This window comes from Curcuma longa, chromosome 11 (assembly GCF_044706935.1).
Source record: "Curcuma longa cultivar G26 ecotype Majalengka, Jawa Barat chromosome 11, ITB_CL_G26_1.1, whole genome shotgun sequence".
In the NCBI taxonomy this organism is placed as follows: Eukaryota; Viridiplantae; Streptophyta; class Magnoliopsida; order Zingiberales; family Zingiberaceae; genus Curcuma; species Curcuma longa.
In genome coordinates, this window is record NC_133871.1 from 27,850,780 (window position 1) to 27,868,654 (window position 17,875).

Here is a 17,875-nt window from a genome sequence, read left to right on the forward strand (position 1 = left end):
TAAACTGAGATCTCACGCAACGACGCAACTGTGCACCGATGCTTTCTGCTGCTTTGCGCGAGGATAAAAGATCGATCATTTGCTCACTCCGCAGCCTTTCATTCCACCGTCCATGTCGGCCTCTGAGTACCGCTCCCAATCTGCCCTCGCAGGGGGACGGCAACATCTTCTGGTGGAACTCGGCCATCACCGCTGCGCTCGACAACGGCGAGGTGGCGCACGCATGGCATCTCTTCGAGCAAATGCCGCACAGGAAGAACCACGTCACCTGGAACTGCATGCTCTCCGGCCTCGTCAAGAACCGCAGGATCGCCGACGCGCAGCGCGTCTTCGACTCGATGCCCAGAAAGAACGTCGTCGCCTGGACACTTCTACTCACCGGATACGCCAAGTGCGGCCTCGTCAAGGAAGCGCGCGACGTGTTCGACCGAATTCCCGAGAAGAACGTGGTTTGCTGGAACGCGATGGTGTCGGGGTACATTCGCAATGGGAGCGTCGGGAAGGCGAGGGAGCTATTTGATGCGATGCCGGCGAGAAATAGCAACTCGTGGTCAATCATGGTTTCAGGGTATTTGAAGAACAAGCTCGTCAACGAAGCGAAGGTTTTGTTTGATCGTGCTACGATTCGTGAAACGCACATTTGCAACGCTTTGCTGTCCGGGTATGTTGAGTTGGGCCTTCTCAGGGACGCTGTGGAATTGTTCAGTCAAATGCCCCAAAGGGACGTCGTATCTTGGAACACGATGATCACGTGCTATTCGCGACATGGGAAGATGGAACTTGCCCAGAACTTGTTTGATGAGATGCCCAAGAAGGATACTGTGTCATGGACAGCACTCATGCATGGCTATGTGAGGAACAAAAATCTTGATGCTGCAAAGAGAATCTTTCAGGTGATGCCCAATCGCGATGTCATGACGTGGAATACGATGATGGGCGGCTTAGTGCAGAATGGCATGCTGCAAGATGCCTTGAAATTGTTTACTGACATGCCGGAAAGAGACATTGTATCGTGGAATACTATTTTGCAGGGTTATGTTAATCAGAATGACATGGCTGGTGCAGAAACATGGTTTGAGAAGATGCCCAAAAGGAGTGAAACTTCATGGAACACGCTAATTTCTGGATACCGAGATGCCCAGGCTTTGGTTTTATTTTGTGATATGGTGAAAGAGGGATTTAGACCAGACCAAGGCACCTTCAGTGTTGTTATCTCAGTGTGTGCTTCTCTTGTTGCTCTTGGATGGGGGAAAATGCTTCACCTCTGTGTGATTCGAGCTGGTTATCAGCATGACGTCTTAATCATGAGCTCCTTAATTTCAATGTATTCAAGTTGTGGGCTGGTTAGTGATGCTGCACTAGTCTTTGAGTGCATTTCAAAGCGGGATACTATATCATGGAATGCCATGATCGCGACATATGCTTACCATGGCTCTGCGCTCAAAGCTTTCAAACTATTTGACAATATGATTCATCAGGGATTCAATCCAAATCATTCAACATTTTTGACTCTCTTGCTAGCTTGTGCTCACAGAGGTTTGGTTGATGATGGTTGTCGATACTTAATGTCTATGCAGAAGGATTGGAATTTGATTCCCAAATCTGAACATTATTCATGCATGGTCGATCTCCTTGGAAGGTCTGGACTCATCGTTCACGCTCATGAATTTACTGAAAATATACCAGTACATCTTCAAACAACTGCTTGGGAAACTTTACTAAGTTCATGTAGATATTATGGAAACTTGGAGATTGGAGAAGTAGCTGCAAGAAAGGTCTTAGATTCCCTACCTACCGATGGAGGAATGCATACCCTTGTATCCAACATGTATGCTGCCAGAGGAAAGTGGGAGAGTGCAGAAAGTGTTAGGATGTCAATGAAAAAGATTGGTTTAAAGAAAGAAACCGGTTGCAGTTGGATTGAGGTAAAGGGAAGAATGCGCTCTTTTGTATCCAATGATAAATATCCTCTTATTGAGGAGATATGCCAAGAGCTAGACAATATTTCACTCATAATAGAAGGTAGTAACTGACTAGTAGCTGATGACGTCGAACATGCCTTTTGTTTATTAATTTATCTGCAGAGAGGAGATCCATAAATGGTTCGTCTTACAATAGAGCAGTAAGACAGAGGCTCTAAGATTGCCTCACTTGACACTTCTCACCAAGGTAGTAAAACATTAAACCCAAATTACATTGTTTATCGAATTTCAATTATTTGACAACTTGAGATTTTATTGCTCGAAGACTTCCATACTCTATTCCAGCAAGAGAATCATCTTAGTTTTACAAAAAAATTTGTTTGTTTTATGATTATACCAACTAATTCATCCTAATATAGCATGGATATTTCTGTATTATCCTTTTATGGTGTACATGCAACATTGTTTGCTCCTTGCATAACCATTGTAGGTTAAAATATTCTGAAATTCTATTCAACATCCAGCAGTCCTCCACAATCCAACAACCATATTTGTGGCTACCAGGTTCAACGAAGTCATGTTTCAGAGTGCCAATATCTGCAAGTGATTCAGGAACCTCTGCTCTATTCAATTTTCCTGTATTTGTATGGTCAAGCAAGAAGACATTGCAAAAACGTAGTATTTGACACTGTGATATCTCCAAAAAAATTAGAGCCACCTGTGCAAATGTGTAATGAGAACATTGACATCACCTCTTATATATCAACTCTTGATGGTGTCCACCGACAATCACTTTTTTGGACAGCGAGTTGTTTAGCCAATTCATCCACTTAATCATCTCTACAGGTTTGTTTGCAAAGCCAAAAGACAATATTTGATGGTTGTTTTAACAGCGTCACCCTTCGTTGAAGTCCCATCACAAGGTAAATTCTGGCAGAAGACTTATGAGGAGCTCTTTTATAATTCAGATAGTAGATCCTGAACACATTATTTCATTGTCACTGTTAAACATATAAATGAGGAAATCCACTAATATGCGTTAAACATCTTGTTATTTGTACAGATTTTGCTCGCTGTTGTGCGTTCCATCTTTAGCTCTCTGGGGTATCTTCTGAGGAACTGACATGTATATCCTATCAGCCAGGCAAAAACTTTTCCAACACATTCAATTCTGTAATCGATCATTGCTAAGAAGCAACACATTCCAAAGGTCCTTATTTTGTTTCCCTTCTCTTTTTCCACCTTCCATTTGCTATCTCCTTGCTATTGCTTTAGCAATCTTGGTGGTGGGGTGGAGCAAGGTTTCTTGCGTAGGGCAAAGCAAGAAGCAAAGAGAAAGGGAAGATGCATGCATGCAAGCACGGGCCCTCGACATCTCGATGGATTGGAGTGTTGCCTAAGTCATGGCTTCAGGTATCATTGTCCTTATTGCTATTCATCTTCGATCCCATCTTACAGTAGGATGCCATTTCTGATTCATAAAACATAGTTTCCTCTCTAGTGTTTGCTTCAAGAGGGCCATGCTACAGATGGAGATGCCAACTTAATTGCTTCAAGGTGGAGAAGCTGGTCTTGTGGGCCACTTAAAGTGATAAAACCCACTCGCTACCTATGCAAGGCTGCTCATTTGTGCCAAAGTTGGCATCCACTTGGTGTCGGCTTTTGGGGATGAGAGATTGGTGAAAAACAAAACAAAACAAAACTAAAAACACAGAAAATTCAACAGAACTTTGTGTGTTTATTTGCGAACAAGATTAGGATTTTCACATGGAAGAAAGAGCACACAAGTCTAGTAGTCTTATGGTCATCATATATAGTTGCAGGTGGAGAAGATGTATTGCTAATCCACTATAGTTGTGCGAGGAGGAATAACACAAAGAGAACTTTAAATTTTTATTTTCTTATAGCTTTGAGAATTTATTAATAGTTTTATAGTTTTTAAAATAACCGCTGTACGCAGTTCATGAACTCGTACACGATCTGTGCTTTTTTGTTGTGAAGAATAGTGAACAATTTTCTTCTGCCCCTGTGTTGCTGTTCACAAATGGATACTTGTCTCCCTTCCCGCAAGACAGTGCCACCCAAAGATGTAGGAAGTGGACACGCAACAAACCCCACCACCATTCTTCTGTAAGTCGCTTTCACCTCCCCTATCTTATTTCATTTTATGTTATCTTTGGAAAATATATTTTCATCATTTTAATAAATAAATAAATAAATAAATAAAAGTAGAGACTTAAAATGCCTTGATGTTTCATAACTCTTACTATTTTATTCTTGATTATTGCTATTTTTGTTTATCTAAAAAGTGATATAAAGTTGAATTAATAATGTTCATGATCTTTAAAAAATATGTTTGGAAAAGAAATACAATAATAATTTATGTATTATTGGGATTCTACGTATTGCATCTTATTTATTTATTTTAATATTAAGAATTATTGTAAATGAAATTTGAGACAAATCAAAATCCAAACTTCCATGTTAGTTTTTTTAAAAAAATATATATATATTAACATTATTTTTTTGTAGACCTAACGTTACGTTAGTAAAATGATTTAATAATATGACTATTTGCATTAGAAGACAGCACCTGTCTCAGTATTTAAGTTAAGCTCACCCTTGTCACCATCTCACGCAGTCTCTCTCTTGCTCACCACCGCCGCTCTCTCCCGTGAGTAGACTCATGGGGAAACTTTATGCTTCTTGCCCACCGGTGAGTGACCCGAGCGCATCTCTCTCCCCCTCCCTCCGCCATGGCGCATGAGTGAACTCAAAGCTTCTCCCTTTGCTGCTGCTGCTTCTTTTTCTGCATCGATTTGGTTCGTGGCGTCGGAGTCCAGGAGGGCCGGATGAATAACACGGAGGGGGAGGCGACAACGGGGGTGGGTGGAAGGCAGCCGTTCACAGCGGCGCAGTGGCAGGAGCTGGAGCACCAAGCGATGATCTATAAGTACTTGATGGCGGGACTGCCGGTGCCGCCGGAGCTCCTGGTTCCCGTCCAGCGAAGCTTCGAGGCCTTGCCTGGCCGATACTTTCACCATCCTGCGCGTAAGCGGTTCTTCACAAGGATATGTTTTGCCTTGGTCGGGGTTATTGTCCGATGAATTTCACTGATTATTTAGTCAATATTGTTGATGTCGAGATCCTGTTTGTCTTTTTTTTTTTTTCTTGTTAGATTTCTTTGTGATAAATCGCTTTCTCGTTACCTAGGTCTTTTAACCTATATTCGTTTAGGTCTTTTCAAGGTTAAATCGGCGCATTTGGTACTTGTACCGCCATTTCCCTCCTTGATGGTGTCTTAAGCTCATCGTATTCTCGTATCCCGTGTTGTAAAAACGCACTGCTACATTTGTTCATTCTTGCTTGTTTTCATTAATCTGATTGAAAGATGATAACTTTAAGCATTTCTATCTGTTCTCTCTACCCCCGTGATGAGATTTTGGATCTTTTGAAGCTTAAAGTTGGTAGTTTCTATACTGTTATGCACTCTTTGCTGTTATTCTCTTTGCCTTTTCTTATTTCTTAATTTTCCTATCCTTCTCGATCTGTCTTTGTGAGTGTATTATTATTATTATTTGATTTATTATGCATCTTTGGAATCGCAATATCTTGAAGAAACTAACACGCGTAATTTCTTTAGTGATCATGGGTTTATACTATGTTACGATTTCATGTTTATCATTGTTGCGCTATGTGTTTTTATCTGCAAGTTTAGCTCCAGCTTGATTCGGCTGTTGAGAGTTTTTCTTACCTCATCGAAATATTTTGTTTTTTTATCAGATTGAATGTTTGATTTATGGCTTCTGCTTAACACAGTACTTTTGTTTTTACTGCCGTTGAGAAGATTCTACCGTCTCTTATTGATTGTAGTTGTACATTGAAAAATCTAGGTATCTGCATTTATTTTAAAGAAAATGCAATTTAATCTGGTTATCTATTTTGATGTATGAAATAATGGATGAATGTATTCCTGTATTTGCTTCCTAATCCATAAGAAGAATTTAGTTTACCGGACACCATTACTGATGAAACTTGAGTCGGTTGGATGCTATTTGTGTTCAGTAAGTTACTGCTCCTACTATGGAAAGAAGCTGGACCCTGAACCTGGACGGTGTCGTCGGACTGATGGGAAGAAGTGGAGGTGCTCAAAGGATGCCCATCCTGACTCCAAATACTGCATACATCACATGCATCGTGGCCGCAACCGTTCAAGAAAGCCTGTGGAATCACAATCGGTCGCCCAATTGCAGTTGTCTTCATCAACTGGGACCTCTTCCGCTCCCACTGCAGGGCCCTCCATTCCCCAGCGTTCTATTACAGGACATAACACTACACCAAGTTTGTTCCTTGGAGCCTCAAGCTCCTTGCAGCTGCATATGGACCCTGGTCCATTAGAGAGCAGGTAATCTTTTTCTTCCCTTCATGTTGAAAAGGCAGTTTAAGTTTCACTTTGATATTTGCACATATCTTATTTGGATACTTGGGCAGTAATATAGATAAAAATTTGAGAATTTTTAATAGTAACAATATAGTAGCCTACTTATTTTGTAGACATATAATATCTCCAGTCTATCACTATTCTTGTCCATTTCTGGGCAATCTGAACCTGAAGGCTTTAAGTTGTCAGTGCTGGAAGAATCAGAGAATAATCTGTGAACTTGCTCTTTTTCCACATATAGAGCATAGAAACAGAAGATGTTTGCGGTCATTTAGGCTGTTGACTTTTCTAGGATAGCTTTGCAGTCTGGATTCATGCAGACTCCAAATAAATTTATGCCTTTTTTCATTTACTGCAGACCATAGATGCAGAGTGTGTTTGGGTCATCATATGCTGCCATTTAACATGTGATGAACTGAACAGCAAATGCTTTTGTCTGTGTGGACAACTTTCTTCTGTTGAGATCTAATATTTAAAATGATGCCCATGTTTTAGCTATCATCTTTTTCTGCTGAAAATGATACAACAAGCCATATTGATATAGAATATTTAGTGATCTTTGCACAATTACCATCTGTTGAATGATTCTTATAGATGATGATGAAGATACTATTTTATTTTCAGATAGATACAAATGAAAGCATGCTTCCACTCTTAAATCAGGAACTTGTTTTTTTTTTTCCTTTGCTTCCAGCTTATGTAGCAACCAGCAACAACATTAGCTGATGAGAAGGTTGTCATGCTGGCTTATGCAATATTTTGACTGCTTATTTCATTAATCATTAAGATAACTGATAATATTTTGACAGCTTATTTCATTAATCATTAAGATAACTGATATCGTTAGCAGCTAGAGACGGGTTTAGATTTTCTTCTTGGTTGGAAGAAAATAGAAGCAGCATTACTTGTGCTTCAGGAAGTGGAGTTCATTCAACATCTTTGGTTTTCTCACACACACTATTCATGGAAAATGTTAATGATTTACTTTGCAAAAGATTGATTCACTTCTAGGAATTCCGCAGGGGTCAAAATTCTCTGGCACGTTTATTTTTTTAAGGAATTTTCACAACCGTTTTATTAGTTCTGCAAATTTTGGAACCTTGTTGTTTCCAAGAATAAAAGACTTGAGAAACAAGTGAATCTAGTGCAAATTGGTTTAAGACCTTGACCGAATTTCATAATCCCATTTGAGGTATACTTTTTTTTAGCATGAGGTTTTGGATCAAAAAGTGTGATCAGAGATTCATTGTTGAATGATTACAGAAATTCTTGTGAAAGTGAGTATGTTTTTTCTCTATGGTGAAACCACCTGAATTTATTAGACATTACAGGACTAGTTTAGAAAACAAGGTAATACCTGTATGTAGGAGTGATATTTTGACTGAGTTTTGTGTGAAATTGCATGACTTTGCAGGTACTTCTCTGGTGCTAAACTAGGAGTGCATGAGCATATTTTCTGCAATGAAACATCTGGTTCTGCAAGGGGTGTAGGGATCTATGGCATAGACAACTTGTGGAACTTGACAACTCCTCGAGTGTCTTCATGCCCTTTGCCAAAAGCTAGCACCCACCCTTATTCGGTGCAAGCTGCTTACCCTCAGCACCCGCCGGTTAAAGATCTCAGTCAGGCAACCGTCAGCTCAGCATTCAGACAACAGCGTTCTTTCGTTAGAAGTGAAGTTGATGCACCAGAAACCACAAAGCATGAGGGGGGTCAATTCTTATTACCTTTCTTTGATGAATGGCCAAAGACACGGGAATCTTGGTGCGATCTCGAAGAGGAAAGATCCAAACAAGCATCTGTCTCTGCGACACAACTCTCTATGGCATTTCCAATTGTTGCCTCAAACTTATCTACCTCCTCTTCCAAATCCTCCAAGAACGAGTCTGCGTCCAGTCGCACTGACCTGCGTGATATGATTTGACCCGACTTTCTTGCAGATGCGTGGTTCATTCAATGTTTTCTGAATTGATTCTAGAAAGACTAGAGCTCGTTGTTAATTTTGTCACTTGTTAGGTTGAGTTGAGATCTGTTGTTTGATTTTTGTTGTTACAGTCTTGTGCCGAAATACATCAGTTAATGTGGAAGCTGCATCCATGAAAGTTGTTTTGATCCAGATGTTTTATTAAGAAAACTAATAATGTTAATAATAAAAAAAAACAAAATGATAAGAATTTTAAAATTTTGTAGATATTTTGACAACTTTAAACTTTCATAGATGCTTTGAAACAGAAAATAAAATCCAAAAGAAAATAAGAAAAAAAAATTGCCCTCCCGAATTTTATTCCCATCCTCGTTTGAATCCTTTTTTTGTTCGTCTTTGATTGTTTTCGAGTTCTGATTTCACTTAGATTATTATTTTTCGATTGGCTATAATATAAATATCATTTATACAATTTTCAAGTGTATTAAGTACTATTATGTCGACCAAAAACTACTATCATTACCGTATAATTATTTTTACGAAGCACTCCTGTATTATTACTATCGATATATCAAAATGTAATAATTTAGTTCCATCACCAACTCTATAACTTGGCATCTTTGAAGGTACTCGAACCACCGAAATAAACCAAACGAAACCAAAAACGCATCAGTAAGCCTTGTGACCGTTTCACTACTCCCTGTATTTTTTTTTTTCCATCCATGGACCTTGCGGACTAGATATCATGCCATCGAGTACATATCCAAGCTGACATAAAATCGCCACGAAAATTTACTCAAACAAGCTCATGGAGTTTAGATTTTCCATAAACAAGGACAAAATCATGTTAGTCGTAAGATTGAGAAATAATCTCCTAATCTCACAGTTCAAGCCCAAATAAATCTAAAGGCAAGAAAAAGAAGAATGCTACAGCAGACAGTTCCATCTACCCAAGGAAGTTCATGATCACCAGGTGGAGCACCAAGTTGCAGAGAACAAAATCAGCAAAAGCTCGTTCAGGTGAAAGATCCTGAAACCAATTTCTCATCAGAACTATTTGGAAGGCGGAGAATGTAAACTTATTGGAAGTTTAATTTGAGAGATTGGAGTTACCTTAAACTCCTTGTTCTCTTTGTTTACTTGAATGCGCAGGCAAACTGCATTACCAAACCAAAAAAAAAATGACAATAGAAATTTTGTTTTTATTCCATTATAAGGTGCAGTTAAATGCTCATACCTGCAAGAACTGCTGTCCCAACACATGACAAGATGCCGGAGAGGAAAGAATTAAAGGGAAATGAACCAACTATTCCCATGTACACGATCTGTTGAATGAGTAGTAGTTAGGATAGCCGAGGCAGAGACAAGTATAGAGATTGAACTACTGAGAAGTTGATAACTTCTTGTCATTTAAGAATCCCTTCAAACCATATACCTTCAATATGACATACTAAATTAGCTGGTAATTACTTGTCATACATTGTTTATTATGAATCCATGGGATGGAGATAAAATTCATTTTAAAAAAATGCTGTAAAACTATGCCTAAATAATTTGAAAAATTAACTAAAAGATTGCCTGAATCGACCTGACTAGTTCGTGACAACCCGGTTTAGTTCCGCATTGTGAATTGTGAACTAATCAAGAGTCATATAAGCACAGGTGAAGGAGCTACTATATTGACTTAGACTTGAGTGTTTTGGGCCAGCATCAGGCTTGACAAATTAATGAGTCATTTACGACATCTAAGAAAATTGTGAAAATTCACATTAAAATGGACCTAATTCTAGTTCTAGATATGGCAGTGTATTAGAAAGGGTGGGTAGCCACCATTGGGTTAAACTATAGGTCTTGATGAAGACATAATCACTTGAGTGGAGGACATTATGCCACCCCAATTTACCCCCACATTGTGAACTATGTACTAATAAAAGAACCATTTTAAGTTTAGAAGGGAAAATTACTAATAACTTAGGGTAAAAACATTTTGGATGATGATTGAGTCTCACAAGTTAATGGGTAATAGCAAGTTGATGCTAGTCAAACAGCCATAACAACCTATGAAATTGGCAATGATCACCACCACAGAATGCAACCTAAACATGAAAAACAATATAACAGAGACTCTTCAAGTAAATAGCTATTATATAAGACTAGAAGGATGCTATACTTTCTGCCATGTGCTCCCCTACCATGTTGGCCAGCTGAACCATGTCTGTAGTACATGAATTAGTCTTGTTTTTGAATGAGTAGGCAATGCATTGGTATCATAGTAAAAAAAAAAAGGGCAGCCCGGTGCACGAAGCTCCCGCCATGCGGGGTCCGGGGAAAGGATCCATTGTACGCAGCCTTACCTTGCCTTTGGCAAGAGGCTGTTTCCAGGATTTGAACCCGTGACCTCTAGGTCACATGGCAGCAACCTTACCGTTGCGCCAAGGCTCCCCTTCATTGGTATCATAGTAGTTGAGTTTTATTATTGTATTAGAATGTAGGAACATTGTTAAGTGCATTTAGTCGATTTGATATGGCTTATTGGTTGAAGGCTTTTATGGCTGACTTGTCACATGATTGGTTCCCCAAACATTAGGAACTTTGATTCATAGTTAAGGATGTGGAAACTATAACATGATTAGGTCTCGTCAAAACTCCTCAAAGAGCTTTATTTAACCTATGGGGCCTACTTATGTGACAAAGATTCTATCATTTCAAAAGTACAATGAAATCTGTAGCATGGGTTGTTTGTGATGCTGTAATTTGGTTGAATATGGAGACTGTTGACAATTGAAAAGGTTATAGACTATCTAAGTGAACTAATATTATCTAGGATTTATGGAAAAACAGTTCAACCAAACAAAGTTAGTGGAAACTTTTCCAATCTAAGCTTAGAGCGAAGATCCTTGACGCTGTAAGGTGTTTGGATAGAGCTGTCTGTTTGGTGATGAAACCGCCATTGGACCATCACATCACCAGTGTAGTATCCATTAAGCCTATTTGTGACAATAGCATACAATTGTAACAAGATATCACCAATAGTAGAAATTGTAAACTAAAAATAAAGAATACATTTTTATAAAACATGATCAAGAATACTTCTTGACCACAAAATTCAAGGAAAACATTGCATGTCAAACAGAAAGAAATGGTGAGAGAGAATGCTTTTTTTCTTCTCATACCTGAATTACTGCTGTAGTGATTGCATAGACCACATAAAGATCAATGATCTGCAATTACACATATGCAAGGAGTCAGTTTGCACCTCAGCCTTTAGTATGTGATCCATAGAAATCATGTTGGCTCATCCAAATGAGAAAATTATAATAAAAAAAATATAAAGAAAAACTAAATACTTTGAGATTAGTTGGTGTAGCAGCATAAGCAGATCGCAGAGAGCGAATGAGTGCTTGAGCATCATTCGAACTTGACTTTGCCATTCTTAGATCTTCGCTTTCTGCAAGTGGAAGCACAAGAATGAACTTTTTTGTAGATAAAGTGTCTGATTGATGATAAAAAAGAAATAAGTGGTATAATGTGATATAGAATTCAAACTCTTAGTTTGTTATCTTCACCAAAACAAAAAAAAAAATGCCCTGAACAATAAATTCCTTGTCTAATTAAGCATTATAATGCCATAAAGTGAAGCAGAGCCATTCAAAACAAAAATATTATCAAAGGAGAGGACATCGTGCTTACTGCTTAGGGCTGTGGGATGCCAGGATGGAGGAGCAAGGGATAATCCAGGGAGAGATTAGTTCATTGGGGTGGTTCAAGGGTACCTCAAGTGAGCCAAACAATTATAATTGATATATTTTTTATCTAACAACAATATAAAATAATTCTAAGTGATATATTTATCAGCTATAACTTGATTTCTCAAAGGTGTTGAGCAAAATTTTGAAATCCTGGAGAGTATCAAACGTAATACCAGGTAGTCCATTTTATCCCATTAGATTACATATATCACTAAAATGTAGTAATACTATACTTGTAATATATAATATTTTTTAATATATTATATATAAAAAAAGGGTAAGTTTATCCTAAAAAGAATAATCTAATATCATATAGCCAGGTTAAGAACGCTGGAAGAATTTGCAGCTCTTCCACACTATAATTAATGTCTTCAAGTCCTAAACCCCACAATCAGCTAAAGACTAAATCCATATTGATCACCGAGTCTCCGGAGGCTTTTTTTAGGAAAATAAAATGGAAGGCCTCAATCCCCCCTTTTTTTATCGAAGGATAAAGGGGTGGTGGTTATGAAACCAAGAGATTGACAACAACTCCAGAGGCTTACACATGAAGAAACACACAGATCATAAAACTACCAATTGACATGCCACCGTTCGTCATCTCCCGATAGGGAGGCGCGACGACAATAATTGACGCTTTCCTAAAGCTCAGATAAAACACGAGAACACCCATTTATCACGAGAGATCACATCAAAAGGTTCGTCGAGCAAAAAGACGGGGGAAATCCTCAATATCATTTCCAGATCTAAAAGGGCAAATTAGCGAGATCGAAAAGGTTGCTCATAGAATTTTTGAAAAGAATAACTATGAGAAAAAATAGGAGAAATCGGAGGAGAAACCTTACGCACGCAAATAGTCCAACGGAGATCGCCGCTCCGGGAACAGACTCGACGCGACGCCGGAGGAAACAGAGGCTAGTGTTTCCTTTTAGATCGGTTTGATAGCACGAGTAATGCACGTGACAAATGGCCCAACTTTTACTTGGGCTTCTTTTTGTCAAATTGGGCCAAACCAAACCGCAAATTCCTAAAACTTCCATATTCACTACAAATATTGCGGAACACTTGGTTCATTTCTATTTATTTTATTTTTAGTTTTCTTCAACTTAAAATCCAAATAATGAGTCCCTAACCAAGCTTTTAGCTCAAAGGAGTTAATTACAAAACAAAAATATATTAATCTGGCAAATTAAGTACCTTCCAAGGTAGATTATTTCATGGAGGAAAGCGAAGTCGATGATTGCTGCTGCAATCTGAATGAGAGGAGTGAATGCAGCAGTGAAGACAGACGCCCTCTCTGCTCCACGCACCATGACATGCCCAAAAACCCCAATCCAGAACCCACTGCCCCCTACAGAATGATCAGTGCGATGTTTGATCAATCCTAAATGTTCACGTTAACATATGAAATCAAGGGGGGAAAAGGTGCTCACTGAATAAATTACAATGGCAATCTCCAGCTTCTTCTTCAAAACCCACATGGCGGCACCCCTCTGCGTGGCCAAGCTCAAGGCCGCGGCCTGCAGGAAGCTTAGGAAGAACACAATCGCAGTGCATGAATATAGATGCTGGTGCTTGTTGCTAACTCTCAACTGCAACGGGAACCACGCCGACCAACTGACACAGCCAGCGAGAAGTGCCATCGAACCCATCGCCCATTTCCTCGAGCTATATGCTCTGTTTCCACCCCCATTGTTGATGTATTGTTGTTTTTGTTCAACGCCACGGCCTTGTAGAGAATCAGCACCAGCACGCCCATGAAGCAAATTATGGTGCCGAGTGCCTTCGCCACCCCCTCCTTGGTCTTCGTGCTTACAACCTCCATCCTGCAAGTATATATGAGCAGCCATTTTTACCTCAAGGCTAAGGCAAGTAGGAAGGTGCAAACAGGGGAAATGTTGAGGAAGGCGCAAGAAAATGTTGCAGTGGTTTAATCCAATTAAACTAATGTAAAAGAGGTACTGATCGCTGCCCTGCATGCAGAAGCAACATCCATTGATATTTCATTCAACTTGATTCAAAGAGGAAGTTTGTTGATTACGTACGTACTGACCCAATGCTGCAAAAGGTTGGAACCGCCAACCTAGCGGCCCCCCACCCCGGCTCCACAAGTATGAGGGGGAGTAAATCACGGTGAATGCGGGACTGACCAGGGCGTGGTGGCCGAGGAATTTGAAACATGGCACAGATTGATGTTATCGCAAATGCAACCATGAGACCTCGAACCGCCCACCTCATGCTGCAAGCATCCACGCCTTGACCAGCTGACCCCGCCCGTGAGGGCACGTACGTACTGACCCAAACAATGCACTAAAGAAGAGATAGACAAAGATTTCCAGTGTCAATTTCGGCCTTGTCTTCCTGCGATTAGTCAATATGGTTCAACAGCTGCAGCTCATGAGTTGATGAAGTTAGTATCTGTATATATATATGAGCTTAAAATTGCACCACCTCTCGTGGGAGAAGGCGATGGGAGCCATGAAGAGAGTGGCTACTAAATGCCTGAGCGTGCTGAAGACTAGCCTGTTCATGCCCTTCTGTATCGCCTTCTTGACCATGAACTGCGAGGGCCATGTCCACTGCGAGCATCGTCACCATTGGTTTACAGTTCTTCCACTTCATCAACGAGTACTGATGCCATGGATATATGAGCACCGCTCGGGAATATTTATCGTGGTGCAACACTTGATAAATTCATCTACAAAAAGGTGGACGGTACTGTAGTTCTGCTGTGGTGATGACATAAAAGGAATAATAACACCACAGATGATCTTTTAATTATTGTTATTATTATCAAAGATTTTTCATTTGTAATGATTCCGATTATTACTGATCGATTTATATATAGAGAGTATTACTTAATTCTTCTAATATATAGTTTGAGTACTGCATGCTTTGGCAGCATGCAGCATCTTCTCATTTTGGCAATTCATCTCTTCCAGCATCTGCGATTTCCATGATATATGCGAAATGTCTCAGCACTTGGTTACCGGATTCGCATCACCAACGATTCGATTGAGCTTTATGATATCAAAATGCTTTCTTTCACCTTCAAAATTACAGTAGTATTACAAATTGGTGAGGAAGGCCGGCGTAGGTGAAATATTTTCAAAATGAATCCCAAATTAATTCTAAAAATTATATATTTCAAAATATATATGCTCAACTATTAGAAGATTATAAAAAATAAATATGAAAATTAAATCTGAAATTAGTTATATATATATATATATATATATATATATATAGTAAAGAGAGATTGATGAAAAGGATAAAATGTTCTTAGCATATTCCACTTGGCTAATGTGTCATCCTCATGTTGACTTAAAAATTAAAATCTAGTTGAGCTTCTTACATATGATCTATAACCTAATGAAATTAAATTTACCTCTTACTAATCTTAGTCAATTTACACATGATCTATCCGGACATAATACTAATTTTATTATATCACGCATTAGGTAATTGCTATCTAACTAGACACAATTAGTACGATCATTTTCATCATAATTTGGTATATTCCATTAAATAGCCACATGCATTTCCTATATATACTGATATGCAAAAAAAAAAAAGAGAGAGAAAAGAAAAAGTGGTCGTTGTTAATTAATTTAAAGAACACATGCCCAATTACTTTTTCTTCTTTTTGACCCTCGTTGTGCACCAACTAGTCCATCTTCATTAATTATAGAGATGGCCACCTATAGTGGACGACAATATTATTATACCACCACTTTAAAGCTGAAAAAATAAATACTAAAATTCTACCTTATTAGTGTAATTTTGTCCCTCAAAGATTATTCTGCATTTGAAATATAATTAGTATGAGAAAAATAATGGGACTCTTATAATATTTTAATCAATACTTAGCTTGGTATTGATTTACCAAATAAGCGAAAAAATGTTAAAATACATTTTTTTGCATCCTGTAGTTTTTTTATAAGAAAAATCACGTCATAATTAACTATGTTTATTTATTAACAGGATATCCAAGCTGCATAAAAAAAAATGTAACAAATATCAGTATTTGTGTTTTCATCGATCTCTTGCATGATTTTGATAGAAGTTGGATGGGCCTTGGATCCTTTCTGATTTTGCATTTCAGTTCTCCAAGTCTTCACCTCTTCAATTAAGGACATGAAGGCTATGGATTTCCAGTTCCAGGGATCGGAAAGAGAAAGAATCTAACTATCCAAATCGGATTTAGGAACGCTCTACAAAAATCTTTCGTTCTTATCGAATAAAGCAAATGGATTTGATTGGAGATCCATGCATAATCTTTTCTTATTTAATTTATTGAAGCTCAAAGATCACTGAGGTGAGGCAGAGCATAAGAAACAAGACTACGACAACAACTGCCTACTACAAGTGAATTGCTCCTTTAAGAACCTAAAGCTGCAACTCCGACGAATCACTGCGCCGCCAGCAGCCCATCGACGATCTCCTCCAGCGCAGCCTCCACCGATCGCTTGTTGACCGCCCGGCACGACTTCCTGATCTCCCCCTGAGAGCCCGTGAGGACCTCGATGGCGCCCATCTTGACCATCGCCCCGCCGAAGCGCTTCCCGAAGTTCAGCTTATCGGCGGCGAGCCCCGCGACGGTGCTCCTCGTCTGGCCGTCATCGGCCAGCCGCTGGTCGATCTGGAGCACGCCCCGCTTCGCCATGATCTGCTTGAAGAAACTGTTGTCGACCACGTTGGCGCTGGTGGCGTTCTGGTCCAGGTTCACCGGGTTGTTGTCGCCGTCGCCGTTCTGCGGGCATGTGACCCGGAGGCTACGAACCAGAGCCGGGTCCATGCTCGGGTCCGGTCCACCCAAACCGTTGAAGTTCCAGAGCCGATCCGAGATGAAGAAACAGTGCGTGATCCCCACTGTGTGGCCACCTGCACATTAATTATGAATTATAAATTAATTTATATTTTCATAAATAAAATTTATAAAAATAGTTAACGATTGTAATTACCCAGTAATAAAACCATGTCTTCCGTGCTGATTTTTTTGGCGTTAAAAAACCCCATCGCGCTGGAGACCGAAATGCCTGGTCCGGGTAAATTGACATCGTCCACGCTCGACCGTAAACCGTCCCTTCTCCCGGTTTGCACCTCGTATCGTGTTCCTCCGCCCTTTTTACGCACGTTTTCATTTAATTACTAGGCGACAATGTTATTGTGTTTTTTTTAACTTTGTAAATTAATATCTTTGCTTTACTATTGAATTAATAAATGACGAATTTTTATGTTCGATCATGAAGTTATTTTAATAGTTTCTGTATTATTTACCAAGACGACGGTGTCCCTCGTGGCCGCGACGATGATGTCGGCGCAGGAAACAACGCCGGGACACGCCTTTTCCAGCGCCGCCTTGATCTCGTCGATCAGCTCATATCCTCGCACGCTAGCGTTCGCGCCGGCCTTCTTCTCGCTACTCGGCCCGTCCAGCAGTATGGAGGCGTCGCAGCCCTGCACACGCACGCACACATATCGATATTCGTCAAAATGCCGCAGAGAAGGAAGAACACTCTCTTCTTGGTTCTAACTGGTTCTTACTCTCACGAAGCAGTCGTGGAACTGCATACGGAGAAGAGCAGGGAGAATCGAAGGGTCCAGCTTGAAACGCGCCTGGACGATGCCTCGGATGACCGCCTCCACGTCCGTGCCCTTGCACTTACCGACGTAGAACCCCACCTGCAGTTGGGCATGGCTCACGGAAGCGGCATCAAGTAGGACGAGGACGAGGACAACAAGGGCGAGGCCGGATACGGAGGCAGCGCCAGCCTTACTAGTAGCCATCGAAGCGAGGACTTGGAGTGGAGGATGAAGATAGAGTGCCTTAAATAG

General features: G+C 39.9%; 4 protein-coding genes and 1 pseudogene across 6 annotated transcripts; 2 read left to right on the plus strand and 3 right to left on the minus strand.

The window, feature by feature from the left end:
- Positions 1-38: 38 nt before the first annotated feature.
- On the plus strand, positions 39-2,033 carry LOC141836979 (uncharacterized). Its single transcript, XM_074724467.1, has one exon. It carries the CDS (start codon positions 39-41, stop codon positions 2,031-2,033), a length of 1,995 nt encoding a protein of 664 aa, XP_074580568.1.
- A 2,741-nt stretch (positions 2,034-4,774) lies between these two features.
- On the plus strand, positions 4,775-8,452 carry LOC141841881 (growth-regulating factor 4-like). Its single transcript, XM_074730076.1, has 3 exons — positions 4,775-4,973; positions 5,988-6,327; positions 7,778-8,452. The coding sequence occupies exons 1-3, from the start codon at positions 4,775-4,777 to the stop codon at positions 8,286-8,288; spliced, it is 1,050 nt and encodes a 349-aa protein (XP_074586177.1). The 3' UTR covers positions 8,289-8,452.
- A 627-nt stretch (positions 8,453-9,079) lies between these two features.
- LOC141839960 (dolichyl-diphosphooligosaccharide--protein glycosyltransferase subunit DAD1) lies at positions 9,080-12,940 on the minus strand. Of its 3 annotated transcripts, none has more exons than XM_074727828.1 (6): positions 12,878-12,940; positions 11,636-11,736; positions 11,462-11,509; positions 9,526-9,613; positions 9,402-9,445; positions 9,080-9,318 (listed from the first exon to the last, which is right to left on the minus strand). In XM_074727828.1, the coding sequence occupies exons 2-6, from the start codon at positions 11,717-11,719 to the stop codon at positions 9,235-9,237; spliced, it is 348 nt and encodes a 115-aa protein (XP_074583929.1). In that variant the 5' UTR covers positions 11,720-11,736; positions 12,878-12,940; the 3' UTR covers positions 9,080-9,234. The 3 variants fall into 3 exon arrangements, with proteins under 3 accessions (XP_074583929.1, XP_074583930.1, XP_074583931.1); XM_074727829.1 differs by having other exon boundaries at positions 12,883-12,937; XM_074727830.1 differs by lacking the exon at positions 12,878-12,940 and adding an exon at positions 11,979-11,999.
- On the minus strand, positions 12,729-14,659 carry LOC141837503 (WAT1-related protein At3g30340-like; annotated as a pseudogene).
- Positions 14,660-16,307: 1,648 nt separating this feature from the next.
- LOC141841635 (peroxidase 57-like) lies at positions 16,308-17,836 on the minus strand. Its single transcript, XM_074729819.1, has 4 exons — positions 17,585-17,836; positions 17,318-17,497; positions 17,002-17,161; positions 16,308-16,921 (listed from the first exon to the last, which is right to left on the minus strand). The coding sequence occupies exons 1-4, from the start codon at positions 17,825-17,827 to the stop codon at positions 16,449-16,451; spliced, it is 1,056 nt and encodes a 351-aa protein (XP_074585920.1). The 5' UTR covers positions 17,828-17,836; the 3' UTR covers positions 16,308-16,448.
- Between the last annotated feature and the right edge of the window lie 39 nt (positions 17,837-17,875).

Excerpts from the sequence above, each read along its gene's own strand:
- LOC141836979 (XM_074724467.1), top strand. The coding sequence starts at position 39 with ATGCTTTCTGCTGCTTTGCGCGAGGATAAAAGATCGATCATTTGCTCA.
- LOC141841881 (XM_074730076.1), top strand. The coding sequence starts at position 4,775 with ATGAATAACACGGAGGGGGAGGCGACAACGGGGGTGGGTGGAAGGCAG. Across the intron at positions 4,974-5,987 it reads ATACTTTCACCATCCTGCGC|TAAGTTACTGCTCCTACTAT; the intron begins GTAAGCGGTTCT and ends ATTTGTGTTCAG. Across the intron at positions 6,328-7,777 it reads CCTGGTCCATTAGAGAGCAG|GTACTTCTCTGGTGCTAAAC; the intron begins GTAATCTTTTTC and ends ATGACTTTGCAG.
- LOC141839960 (XM_074727828.1), bottom strand. The coding sequence starts at position 11,719 with ATGGCAAAGTCAAGTTCGAATGATGCTCAAGCACTCATTCGCTCTCTG. Across the intron at positions 9,614-11,461 it reads TCACTACAGCAGTAATTCAG|ATCGTGTACATGGGAATAGT; the intron begins GTATGAGAAGAA and ends CTCATTCAACAG. Across the intron at positions 9,446-9,525 it reads TGGGACAGCAGTTCTTGCAG|TTTGCCTGCGCATTCAAGTA; the intron begins GTATGAGCATTT and ends TTGGTAATGCAG.
- LOC141841635 (XM_074729819.1), bottom strand. The coding sequence starts at position 17,827 with ATGGCTACTAGTAAGGCTGGCGCTGCCTCCGTATCCGGCCTCGCCCTT. Across the intron at positions 17,498-17,584 it reads TCCACGACTGCTTCGTGAGA|GGCTGCGACGCCTCCATACT; the intron begins GTAAGAACCAGT and ends GTGCGTGTGCAG. Across the intron at positions 16,922-17,001 it reads AGACATGGTTTTATTACTGG|GTGGCCACACAGTGGGGATC; the intron begins GTAATTACAATC and ends ATTAATGTGCAG.